Source organism: Mesoplodon densirostris, chromosome 9, assembly GCF_025265405.1.
Source record: "Mesoplodon densirostris isolate mMesDen1 chromosome 9, mMesDen1 primary haplotype, whole genome shotgun sequence".
NCBI classification, from domain to species: Eukaryota; Metazoa; Chordata; class Mammalia; order Artiodactyla; family Ziphiidae; genus Mesoplodon; species Mesoplodon densirostris.
Genome location: NC_082669.1, coordinates 99,583,164 through 99,597,250, shown reverse-complemented (window position 1 = coordinate 99,597,250; position 14,087 = coordinate 99,583,164). Strand labels below are relative to the sequence as shown.

At 41.0% G+C, this 14,087-nt stretch overlaps 1 protein-coding gene across 10 annotated transcripts in view; it reads right to left on the bottom strand.

Annotated features, from left to right (window-relative positions):
* Positions 1 to 14,087, bottom strand: part of LUC7L2 (LUC7 like 2, pre-mRNA splicing factor) — a 59,149-nt gene that overhangs the window by 29,939 nt on the left and 15,123 nt on the right. For all 10 annotated transcript variants that reach the window (XM_060108936.1, XM_060108938.1, XM_060108940.1 and 7 more), the window contains one exon: positions 13,985 to 14,079. In XM_060108936.1, the coding sequence (XP_059964919.1) occupies positions 13,985 to 14,079 (95 nt within the window). The remainder of the gene's footprint in view (positions 1 to 13,984; positions 14,080 to 14,087) is intronic.

Here is a 14,087-nt window from a genome sequence, read left to right as displayed (position 1 = left end):
CAAATGGTGTTTTTGATTCTTAAAATTAGAAACATTTTAAGAGCCCAGCAAAAGGGGTTTGATTAAATGAATTATGGAATAGCCATATAATAGATTACATAGCCATTAGAAACAATGTTCTTGATACTAAGTGGAGAAAAGAGAAGATGGCAAAGAAAGACATATAATAAAATGCCATTTTTGTAACTTCCAATACAGACATTGCTATGAGGTTGAAGATTTTGTTTGAATTTTCTGACAGTTGTTGAATTAAATGTAATGAGCATATGTTATTCTTACAAGCAGAAAAATCAATGAAGCCACTTCAATTTTGGAGAAAAAAATTTAAGGAACAGAAGCACGTGGAAATTGAACATCACAATCAACAAAATATTATGGTAGTGCAAATCAAAGGGTTAACTGAACTAATGGCAGTTAATATGTTAATGAATATATCAGTGAAAGAAACGTGACACAGTAACAGCTCCAAGTATCTGCAAATATTTTTGCTTTGTTATATGTTAGTACATTTGCTCAGTTCTGTGAGCTATATGCTAAAGGGAATTACAAAAAGGTATGAGAATATAAACTCGTGCTATCAAGGAATTTATATTCTCAATGAAAAAAACAAGACATTGGGCTTCCCTGGTGGCGCAGTGGTTGAGAGTCCGCCTGCCGATGCAGGGGACGCGGGTTTGTGCCCCGGTCCGGGAAGATTCCACATGCCGCGGAGCGGCTGGGCCCGTGAGCCATGGCCGCTGAGCCCACGCATCGGGAGCCTGTGCTCCGTAACGGGAGAGGCCACAACAATGAGAGGCCCACGTACGGCAAAAAAAAAAAAAAGAGAAAAAACAAGATATTAAACTAAAGCAACAGCAACAAATGTAAATAAAGATGTACATACAAGGATTTCATTGCCATACTGCAAACCAAAACCAAAACCAATTAACATATTAATAGTCACTGGGTAAGTAATTTAGGGAATGGCCAGGTTGGTAAATAGTACCTTGGCATTTAAAAAATGTAGACCACTAATATGCAAGCTTCTCGAAGACAGGTGAGAAAAATTCAAAGATTCCATTTGTTAGAACACAGACACACATGCATGCACACACACTTGTAAATGTACAGAAAGAACAGTGGAAGATGTACACTGAATTCTTAATAGGGTTTAGTCCTGGGAAGGGGGGATGATGAATAATGGGAAATATTCATGTTTTATGCTTTCTTCTCTTATACTCGAAGATTATATTGCCAAAATAATAAACAAAGTAAGACAGAGTAGGCACTGACCAACTCAGAAAATATCCCTTTACCTCTCATTATTCATTTAACTGAGAAAATCACTTAATTTCTCAGGACTTCTCTTTTCTCAAGTACTTCAGAACTGCTATATGGATCAAATTACAGACTGACTAGATTTTGGAAGATTTTGAATGTGAATCAACACATGCAGAACTTACTCTGGACGAAGAGAAGAATGCAAGAATGCTCGACTACTTGGAAAGAAATATGACACGATAAAATCTGTTTCAGAAGCATTAACACCACACTACTGGTTGGACTAACATCCTTGTCAGACAGCAAGGGATATATAAGAATAGACAGCAATATTGGTAAAGCACTAAAAGGAATATATACATATACCAGATGGAGAAAAAGTGAAACAAAACCATGACAGCAGGACAGAGAGCACAGGAAATACAAACCCCTAGCCTAGCATTTGAACCATTCCATATACTGTTCCAATGCCAATGCTATTTTCAAAATAAAACAAATCATCTACACTGTGACCTTCACTTCTTACATCTTCACTTTCTTCCTCCTCACATTTGTAAAATCTCTCTTCCATCCATGGTCAGTCCCTGCTTCAAGACCCAGCTCAAGAGGTTTGCCTGGTGGTGCAGTGGTTAAGAATCCACCTGCCAGTGCAGGAGACACAGGTTTGAGCCCTGGTCCAGGAAGATCCCACATGCCACGGAGCAACAAAGCCCGTGCGCCACAACTACTGAGCCTGCGCTCTAGAGCCCGTGAGCCACAACTACTGAAGCCCACATGCCTAGAGCCCGTGCTCCGCAACAAGAGAAGCCACCACAATGAGAAGCCCGCGCGCCGCAAGGAGGAGTAGCCCCCGCTTGCAGCAACAAAGACCCAACGCAGCCAAACAGAAAAAAATTTATATATATTAAAAAAAAGACCCAGGGCTTCCCTGGTGGCGTAGTGGTTGAGAGTCCGCCTGCCGATGCAGGGGACGTGGGTTCGTGCCCCGGTCTGGGAGGATCCCGTATGCCGCGGAGCGGCTGGGCCCATGAGCCGTGGCCGCTGATCCTGCGCGTCCGGAGCCTGTGCTCCGTGGCGGGAGGGACCACAGCAGTGAGAGGCCCATACCGCAAAAAAAAAAAAAAAAAAAAAAAAAAAAAGACCCAGCTTAAGAACAAGAGAAAGCCTAGTATACTATGGAAGAAGGCTTGAAATAACAAAACCTGGATATGAGTTTCAGTTATGCCACTATTGTCTTAAAACAAAAATTAAGGTTTTTCTTTCCTAATTCCAATCTTGTCACTCAAAACTAACAAGTCAAACATGAGTGGTGGGTGAAGAGGAATGGGGCACACTGCGCATGCACAAAGTAGTTCCTGCTTTTCTACTACTTCCCAACTTCTTAACTGCCCATTCTCATTTGAATGTTCTTCCTCCTAGTTCAGTTTTTCCTGAGTGGATAAAGAAAAATAAAGCTCTTCTACCTTTTCTTAATGTATGTTTTTTTGAAGAATATAGTAGGAAATACCTTCTTATCCATTTCTAATCCTAGATATGCAAAGATAGCTAGATAAAATTAGAACAAATGGCCTTGCCCCACAAAGACTATTCTAACTGAGGAGACAAAGAACATATATAAATAAGACAAAACAAGTGCACACTCGGTAGTATGGAGGGCAGGTGCTACACGGGGGTTCAGAGGAATTGTGTGTAGTAAGCCAGGCAGGATTTAAGTTTGTACAGAAAGGTTATTCCAGGCAGAGAAATGGAGATAGGCAAAAATGAGCGTGCTGGGCAAGGAAAGTAGTGAGACAACAGTGAATAAATCAGTCTGGTCCAAACAGAGGACCAAACTGATTTATTCATTCAAGGGAGAGAGAGACCTACTAACGATTTTAGATTTGTGACCATATAAATAATAGGGAACCACCAAAAGTTTCTGTGTGGAGGCGACATATGATAAATTCATTTCCACTCAGGAATGACTGGCTTCTTTTCTTCACACTTAGATCTCTTCAAATGTCATTTCATCAAAAAAAGGTTTTCTCCACTCTCTGTCAGTGAAGCCCCTTGCCCACTGTCTCAGACTTAACCATGCATTTTTGTCATTGACACTTAACATCACGCCTGAAATCACATTATTTCTTTTCACACTTGGTTGTGAAAGAACATTAGAATGTAAGCCCCCATCACTAAAACAGAAACCCCTGTCCACTTCTGTATCCCCAGCATTGCACATGGCACATAGTAGGTCCTCAATAAGTATTTAATAAATGAATGAATGCTGATCTCAGCAATTAGCAACACTCTCAGAGAGATAAAAAAAATAAATAAATCACTTCTTTTTTTTTTTTTTCCCGATACGCGGGCCTCTCACTGTTGTGGCCTCTCCCGTCGCGGAGCACAGGCTCCGGATGCGCAGGCCCAGCGGCCATGGCTCACGGGCCCAGCCGCTCCACGGCATGCGGGATCCTCCCAGACCGGGGCACGAACCCGCATCCCCTGCATCGGCAGGCGGACTCTCAACCACTGCGCCACCAGGGAGGCCCTAAATCACTTCTTGAAGGGTATTTTTTTGTTAACTTTTACTTTTTCCATTTAGCCCTCATTAATCTGATACCTCTTATTTGCCCTTTTCTATTTCTTGCTCTGCTTAATTCATTACCTAAATTTCATTACTGCAAACGATGTTGTAATAAGTACCAAAAAGGGGGGACACATAAAAACCTACCTGAATTTGGATATTTTACAAATTACATTATCCAATACATCAACATATATGCTTATATTTTTTGACCCTGTAAGACCAAGAACGTCTATGGGGTAATATATATTCAAGATGTTTTATTCAATATAGGTCAGAGTAAAACACCAAATGCTTTAAAAAGTTCCCTTCATGAGTAACTATCATCAAATTATTGCATTGGCCAAAAAGTTCGTTCAGGTTTTTCTGTAAGATCTTACTGGAAAACCCTAACAATCTTAAAGAAAAACCCAAACAAACTCTTTGGCCAACCCAACAGAAAGGATTATACTAAGTCATTTGATCTTGCCACCTGCACATCAAGACAGAATGCATCACATTTAAAAAAAATATTTCCAGTGATAAGACAATCCATGACTTTGCTTGATGTTTGTGGTTAATCACCTGTATAATAAAAATATGTGGGCTTCCCTGGTGGTGCAGTGGTTGAGAGTCCGCCTGCCAATGAAGGTGGACACGGGTTCATGCCCCGGTCCGGGAAGATCCCACATGCCGAGGAGCGGCTAGGCCCCATGAGCCATGGCCGCTGAGCCTGCGTGTCTGGAGCCTGTGCTCCGCAACGGGAGAGGCCACAACAGTGAGAGGCCTGCGTACCACCAAAAAAAAAAAAAAAAAAAAGTTTCAAGTTTTTGGTTTTTACCATATGTTTGCTCTGTGTTCATTGTCTACATCTTCCAAATGATGCATTTATAACTCTATCCCACCTTTCTCAATGAATAGTCTCAGAGAACACACTAGTTTCTTCAGATTTGTTAAAATGCAGTTTATAAAACTGTGCCTATCTCCAAAAAAGATCTAGAGAGTTCAGGGACTACTAAGTGATGATTCCTGGTTCTTAGGTAATAAGCATTTATTGAGAATCACTGTACAAAAAAACAAATGTGTGGGAATTCCCTGCCGGTCCAGTGATTAGGACTCTGCACTCTCACTGCCGAGGGCCCAGGTTCAATCCCTGGTTGGAGAACCCACAAGCTGCCATGGCGTGGCCAAAAAAAAAAAAAAGAGAGAGAGAAATAAATGTGACAGTGAAACATGTTGACAAAGTATCAGGCTATGAAAAACAACCTGCTTGAACAATGACTGCCAGACCTCATTGTGCTTTGCTTAGAAGTTACTGGTCTTTGCTACTTTATAATGTTTCAAGAGTCATTCTAAACGACGGGTCCAAGATTTAAGATCCACTTCAAAAAACAACAGGGGGTTTCCCTGGTGGCACAGTGGTTAAGAATCCACCTGCCAATGCAGGGGAGACAGGTTCAAGCCCTGGTCCGGGAAGATCCCACATGCCGCGGTGCAACTAAGCCCGTGCGCCACAACTACTGAAGCCCGCGTGCCTAGAGCCTGTGCTCTGCAACAAGAGAAGCCACCGCAATGAGAAGCCCGCACACCGCAACAAAGAGTAGCCCCCGCTTGCCACAACTAGAGAAAGCGCACGTTCAGCAACAAAGACCCAACGCAGCCAAAACAAAACAAAAAACAAAAAAAACCCCAAAAGAAACAGCCGGATGGAGGACATACGTAATTATAAATGAAATAAGGTAGCTGTGTGTAAAATATTTACTGAAGCTGGCATACAGGTACATGAAGTTCATTATACAACAACTCCACTTTTATTTATAGTTGAAATTTTCTATAAATGAAGTTTAAAAAGACTCCTCAGGGCCTCCCTGGTGGCGCAGTGGTTGAGAGTCCGCCTGCCGATGCAGGGGATACGGGTTCGTGCCCCGGTCTGGGAGGATCCCATATGCCGCGGAGCGACTGGGCCCGTGAGCCATGGCCGCTGGGCCTGCGCATCCGGAGCCTGTGCTCCGCAACGGGAGAGGCCACAACAGTGAGAGGCCCACATAACGCAAAAAGGGAAAAAAAAAATAAAAAATAAATAAAAATAAAAAGACTCCTCAAACTGATTCAATATTACAGAATAAAAATTAGAGTAAAATTAACTTGTATTTGATCTACAAAGACTGGACATCAGGGCCTCCCTGGTGGCGCAGTGGTTGAGAGTCCGCCTGCCGATGCAGGGGATACGGGTTCGTGCCCCGGTCTGGGAGGATCCCATATGCCGCGGAGCGGCTGGGCCCGTGAGCCATGGCCGCTGGGCCTGCGCATCCGGAGCCTGTGCTCCGCAACGGAAGAGGCCACAAGAGTGAGAGGCCCGCATACCGCAAAAAAAAAAAAAAAAGACTGGACATCAGCACAACAGTTCATCTTATTTACATGTATGTACATTTGTATTTAACCATTAATCGAAGTCACAGACAAACATGCTGACCAACCTCAATTAGAGACAGACTAAACTAGAACAAGATTCTAGAACACATGGTCTCTGGGTCCCCTTAAAAAAATCATTTCCGTAAGCCTGAAGTATATTAACTTATTTTAAGAATATGAAATTAATGACTGCAAGATTATTCTCAATAACAGAAAAAGGTTATTTCCCAAGGACAGAAGTACCCCAAGTTGAACAGCTCAGGGTATTCATGTGCCAATTTGCCAACAATACTCCAAATTATATACAGGACTGGGTTTTTAAAGTTTAACAGTAAAGCTCTAATTATTCACTGGGAAGCTCTTAATACGCCTCTGATTTCCTAAGCACCAAATGTATTTTTGGTTTACTGCTTGTTAAAGGAATGCGTATTTTTGTAAGAAACCGAGAATAAAACATAAGCAGCAAATCTAATTAATATAAGGACACTTCAAAATCCAAATGTGGTAAAAACCTGGGCTATCTGGCAGTTTTGCAAATTTGGAAGCTCTAGAAATTGGCGGTCATAGAAATTAAAAAAAAAAATTCAAGCCAGTCATCTGGGCCAATGTTTTGTTTTCTTTTTTTATTTTGGCCATGCCATGGCGGCTTGTGGGATCTCAGTTCCCTGAACAGGGATTAAATTAAACCTGGGCCACAGCAGTCAAAGTGTCGAATCCTAACCACTAGGCCACCTGGGCTAACGTTGAAAAACAGTTGTTTAGAAACGCCTAAGCATCCCCAAACAAACCCTTTCCGGAGAAGAGGTTATGAGTTTAAACTGTCTATAGACTAACTTTTTCACATCTGCATGTGAAACCACTGCTGTCATGTTTTGATAAGCAACTCAATATCAAGATACTCTCCAAGGGACTTCCCTGGTGGCACAGTGGTTAAGAATCCGCCTGCCAGTGCAGAGGATAGGGGTTCAATCCCTGGTCCGGGAAGATCCCACATGCCACGGAGCAACTAAGCCCGTGCGCCACAACTACTGAGCCTGCTCTCTAGAGCCCACGAGCCACAACTACTGAAGCCTGTGTGCCTAGAGCCCATGCTCCGCAACAAGAGAAGCCACCGCAACGAGAAGCCCGCGCACCACAACGAAGAGTAGCCCCTGCTCGCTGCAACTGAAGCCCGCACACAGCAATGAAGACCCAACACAGCCATAAATGAATGAATGAATGAATAAATAAATAAATAAATAAATAAATAAAGATACTCTCCAGCTCCTTATCTGTTAGAAGGTAACACTTTTTCCACAGTCATTAATTTTTGACTCAAAGTTAGTTTTTGGAACATTTATTTCACTTTCTACTTCTGGGTGATTGATTATTCATTTAACACAATGGAGGGACACCGTTCTAGATGCTGGGATATAGCAGTGAACAAAATGTCCTTGCCCTTACTATGAAACTTACATTCTACTGAGTGGCTGAGAAAATTCTGTGCAGGTTTAGTTCTTATCACTTATTCTGCTTCTCTAAACTTTCATGGCTCCTTTAAATTTGTACTATCAAAGAGACTTCAGCAGTTTTAAAGTTCAGGTTTGTAGGTATCCAAGGAATTGATTATAACCAGGCCTTAAAAGAAAGTGTTAGAGAAGCAATAAAGGAGTTTCAATTAATAAAAACTTCATTTTGGATAAAACCCAGAACCTACTGGGGACACCGTAAAATCAACTCAGTTAGGATTTTTGACAACCAATAAATACTCTCATCCAGGGCTTCCCTGGTGACGCCGTGGTTGAGAGTCCGCCTGCCGATGCAGGGGACACGGGTTCGTGCCCCGGTCCGAGAAGATCCCACATGCCGCGGAGTGGCTGGGCCCGTGAGCCATGGCCGCTGAGCCTGCACATCCGGAGCCTGTGCTCCACAACGGGAGAGGCCACAGTGGTGACAGGCCCGCATACCGCAAAAAAAAAAAAAAAAAAAAAAAAAACTCCCATCCAATCACTTCAAAAGGCAGATAAAATTTTACTATATTCCTGTCCCTAAGTATTTCTCAAGATCAGCTTTTCTTAAATTCTATTTCAGAGGTGCAGACTCTCTTTATAAAAACAAAATGTCATGGAAAAATCCCTGTATTTAAAATGTGTAAAAATTACCATCAAAATAGCAAAGACTGGCCTGTCCCCAGGTCCTCAGTGAATGAGGTACCTCTAAGGACATTTCAGAAACATCTTAAAGTCACTGTCTTAGGTAACTGTGTTATCTAAAAAAACTAACAACACAACAAAAAAACATTTAAAGAAGTATTCAGGTTAAAATAACCCTAAGATTCCTGTGTGCTATAATATACTGTGATTCTTTGTGAGACATCTGACAAAGACAATTTCTCTGAACCTTAATTTTTCTATCTATATAAAATGATGGCCAGGGCTTCCCTGGTGGTGCAGTGGTTGAGAGTCCGCCTGCCAATGCAGGGAACACAGGTTCGTGCCCTGGTCTGGGAAGATCCCACGTGCCGCAAAGTGGCTAGGCCCGTGAGCCACGGCTGCTGAGCCTGCGCGTCCGGAGCCTGTGCTCCGCAACGGGAGAGGCCACAACAGTAAGAGGCCTGTGTACAGCAAAAAATAAAAAATAAAAATAAAAATGATGGCCATAGTAACGTGGATGGACCCAGAGACTGTCACAGAGTAAAGTAAGTCAGAAAGAGAAAAATAAATACTGTATGCTAACACATATATATATGAAATCTAAAAAAAAAAAAAAAATTGGTTCTGAAGAACGTAGGGGTAGGACAGGAATAAAGACACAGACACAGAGAATGGACTTGAGAACACAGGGAGGAGGAAGGGTAAGCTGGGACGAAGTGCGAGAGTGGCATGGACTTAAATATACTACCAAATGTAAAACAGATAGCTAGTGGGAAGCAGCTGCATAGCACAGGGAGATCGGCTCAGTGCTTTGTGACCACCTAGAGGGATGGGACAGGGAGGGTGGGAGGGAGACACAAGAGGGAAGAGATATGGGGATGTATGTATATGTATAGCTGATTCACTTTATTATAAAGCAGAAACTAACACACCATTGTAAAGCAACTATACTCCAATAAAGATGTTAAAAAAAAAAATGATGGCCTTACACTAGAAGACATGATGGCCTGTCAACACTAAAATTATACTATGATGAAGGCTATAAGAATTAGTAGTGGCGGGCTTCCCTGGTGGCCCAGTGGTTGAGAGTCCGCCTGCTGATGCAGGGGTCACGGGTTCGTGCCCCGGTCCGAGAAGATCCCACATGCTGCGGAGCGGCTAGGCCCGTGAGCCATGGCCGCTGAGCCTGCGAGTCTGGAGCCTGTGCTCCGCAACGGGAGAAGCCACAACAGTGAGAGGCCCGCGTACCGCAAAAAAAAAAAAAAAAGATTTAGTAGTGGCTACTTCTGAATTTAGGATAGATGCAGTATGAGAATATACATTTCCATCTCTGCAGATCTTAATCTCAAGTTTCTGCTTTAGATTTAATGCCTTCTGTAAATTATTACAATCACATATCCTTTTCCTAGATCACTAGGAACTAGATGGAAAGATTTTTTTTTAAGCACTTCAATATACTTATCTTTCCTTACGGAATATATGTGCCAGAAATAATGTGGTTCATTTTTTTAGGCGGGGGAGGGGAGGACACCTGTACTTAGGTTTTTTGTTTTGTCTAAATCTGAAAGGCGATGCTGTCTATTTTCTGCGTGGTAAATAGAAGAGGGAGAAAACTAATTGTTCCAAAGGAGAAGAGTGAGACTAAAACAAAAAATTCTAGATGAACAGAAAAATAATCCATGCCTTTGAAATACAAAAACTTCCTAATTATAGAAATATTCATGCTTCTTATAAAAACCATAATCTAAAGATACATATACACACAATTATTTTGATCCTCTGTTCTACATTTTACCTCCTCTAATTAATTTGTTAGCTTAAGAGTCAGTTATAGCAGAATAACCTACATGGGAAAAGGATGGATATACATATAACTGAATCATTTTGCTGTATACCTGAAACTAACACAACATTGTAAATCAACTATACTCCAATATAAAATTAAAAAAAAAAAAGTTATACCAGAGTACTAAAGAATGGTAAAATGTTACAGGGGCATTTTCATCAAGCTGAATTCCAGGAACTTCCCTAGTGGCACAGTGGTTGGGAATCCACCTGCCGATGCAGGGGACAAGGGTTCTATCCCTGGTCCGGGAAGATCCCACATGCCACGGAGCAACTAAGCCCGTGCACCACAACTACTGAGCCCATGAGCCACAACTATTGAAGCCTGCACGCCTAGAGCCCATGCTCTGCAACAAGAGAAGCCACCGCAATAAGAAGCCTGCACACCACAATGAAGAGTAGCCCCCACTCACCACAACTAGAGAAAGCCTGCAAGCAGCAATGAAGACCCAATGCAGCCAAACATAAATAAATAAAAATAAATAAATTTATTTTTTTAAAAAGCTGAATTCCAAACATATCCCATACTGTCAGTTATGAGTATATTTTTAGAAATGATACTATTCATCTCCAAGTGCTTGGTATAAAGTTCAACCTTTTTATAATAATAATAATAAGCCAAAGAATATATTTCCGTGTATTATTCTGCTAAATAATCTAGAATATTGATGAGTCATATTCTGATGGAAATGACAGATCTAAGGAACAAGGTCTAGAAAACTAAAGGGCAACCTTCAGTTACACAACAAAGAAAAAGCATTATAAAAACAGTTCCAATTTAGTTCTTTTCATCCTTGATCTAAGGTCAAAAAAAAAAGCATCTTCAACACACAGAAGTGTGAACTATTTGATTCTGTGCCAGAACAGCGTGTGTTCTACAGAGATTGGATGCTAAAGAAGTCTGAGCTCTGTAATTACAAACCATTTGTACATAGGATAAACTTATAAATAGCCCTTTTTAGTAATAAGGGTCATGAGAAAGTCACTCTGTGGATGATTTCAAGTTCTCAAGGACATCACTCTGTGACAACTTTGGACTCTTACAAAGTCCTAGAGCCAGCCAGCCCTTAAAACTCTGCTTAAGAGGTTCACAACCACTTAACCCCATCCTTACATATGACAATCTCTTGCCTATTAAGCTGACAAAAAGGAGATATTTCTCATACAGAGTTTCCCTGCCAAGTGCCTTTCCAAGGGCTTTCCTTAACTGTTTTTCATGTGATCCAAGACACCATCGATTTTAAGCCTCATCATTAAATTCTGTACTATAAGAAAAATGTTACAAATTAAAAGTGTTTTTCTATCATCAATTTTAAGATGCATATTTCAGAGAGATTAAAATTTGAAAAAATGTGCTTCTTACAAATCCACCAGCAAGAATTTTATAAGAAGGAAAGTCCAAGACCAACACTAATCCTTTTTATTTAACATGATGAAGGATTAAGTATTACCTACAGAGTAAAAAACATGTTGAATAAAACTACAGCTCAGAAAATTTGGGTTTGGTTCCAGTTTTACCTTAAATCAATACAACTAAATGATTCTGAATAAATCACTTTACTGTCATTAAGGCTAACTATGGAACATATACCCAACCGAATTATTTTGAGAAATAAGTGAATGTGACTGCATTGTATACATTATAAAATGTAAAAGCACAATTGTGATGTCAGATTTTTTTCATTATTATTAATGCCATACCTGAAGAATATAATATGTCAAAGTCTTGCTATGGCTGGTTTTAAAGTACTAAAAATTTAAATCCTGACATTTTATCAATTAATCTTATCCTCAAAATTCATTTGAAGTGATAATTTAGCCTTAAATATCATTAAATGTTAAATTTAATAATAAATGTGAGGAATCAAATAATACTACAGATAATTACTAATATTATAGATTTCAACTGTATTATAGCAGAGTAGAAAATACTTTAATTATGGAAATTCTAAAGAGAAGATATGAGGGTTAATTATCTGTCACAGTCCTAATTCAAGTGCTCAGAAACTGGATGTCTTCCCTTTTAATATTATACTTTAAAAATTTTAGGTATTACATATATATATATATATATATATATATTTTTTTTTTTTTTTTTTTTTTTTTTTTTTTGCCGTACGCGGGCCTCTCCCGTTGTGGAGCACAGGCTCCGGACGCGCAGGCTCAGCGGCCATGGCTCACGGGCCTAGCCGCTCCACGGCATGTGGGATCTTCCCGGACCGGGGCACGAACCCGCGTCCCCTGCATCAGCAGGCGGACTCTCAACCACTGCACCACTAGGGAAGCCCAAGCCCCATATTTTTTTTTTTTTTTTTTTGCGGTACGCGGGCCTCTCACCGTTGGGGCCTCTCCCATTGCGGAGCACAGGCTCTGGACGCGCAGGCCCAGCAGCCATGGCTCACGGGCCCAGCCGTTCCGCGGCATGTGGGATCTTCCCGGACCGGGGCACGAACCCATGTCCCCTGTATCGGCAGGCGGACCCTTAACCACTGCGCCACCAGGGAAGCCCCCCATATTTTTTTAATGTTAGCTCTTCTATTCCTTTTAACATAATATAGTTTCGATGGTCTTTCCTATTGGAAAAAGTGGTGTTTTCTATCAAAAATGCCTTGATACTTATGTATTTGATACTTATGTATTTAACTCCTCCTATCAGGAAGAAACCACCCTTTAAGACTCTGAGCTTCCACTGCAGGGTGCACGGGTTCCATGCCTGGTCAGGGAACTAAGATCCCCTATGCCACGTGGTACGGCCAAAAAAAAAAAAAAGAAGAAACCACTAATTTAGACATCTTTAATTAAGGGAACTCATTGCTTCTGCAAATGGAAGTTTGAAATCTTTTCTTCATTTCAGACAAATAACAAAGTCAGCTAAACGTTTAGGCCCTACCAGCCCTCCTCTGCTATCCTTGTGAATGGAGGCTCTTGAAAGTGAGTTATTTCAATCAAACCCAAAAGCCAGGGAATCAAATCCTCTGTCCCATTTAAATAGGTCCATCCTCATGTGATTTATCTACCAAATTAAAATGATGCTCTAAGATTAACCAACATCACTAGATATAGAACTTAAATTAAGTGAGCTTTACATCATTAGGAGTAAGCAATAGAAGTGGATTTTAACCGACAACACTACTCGCAAATTAAGTTGTGCAAATTTAAGTATTTACCAGTATATTTTCCCCACAATGATTTCCACATTCAAATGTGCACAAACCTTAATAAAAATGTATACCGTTTTGGATGAAAGTCTACTCTGCTCAACAGTGAAGTAAACAATTTAAAAAAGCATTTATAGGGCTTCCCTGGTGGCGCAGTGGTTGAGAGTCCGCCTGCCGATGCAGGGGACATGGGTTCGTGCCCCGGTCCGGGAAGATCCCACGTGCCGCGGAGCGGCTAGGCCCGTGAGCCATGGCCACTGAGCCTGCGTGTCCAGAGCCTGTGCTCCGCAATGGGAGAGGCCACAACAGTGAGAAATCATTTATATTATTTCTAAACTAAAAGTGCAACTGCTGTATAATAACTGCCTCTATGTTCCAAATAAGAAATGCTTTTTAAAAGCTTGCTCTGAAGAATGGAAAAAATTATAAAGTAAAACACAGCAATCATTTTTGTGAGAAATCCAATTATTGCAGATCTAAATTATCAACCTGAATATAAGGGATGCAAATTGCTGCGCTAACAAGTGTTTTTAAAAAAATCACTGCATGATAATGTGACACAAAATTAAGACTTTATCAAGTAGTTTGTTTTCGTAGTATACCAATAACAAAAAATAGATTTAATAAACACGTACAGTTCCAGACAGGACATCATGGGGGCAACAATTCAGAAGGTGACTCTTGCATACTCTGTCATCACTGAATTTGATTCTTTGACGAGTAGTATCTCCTGTAATA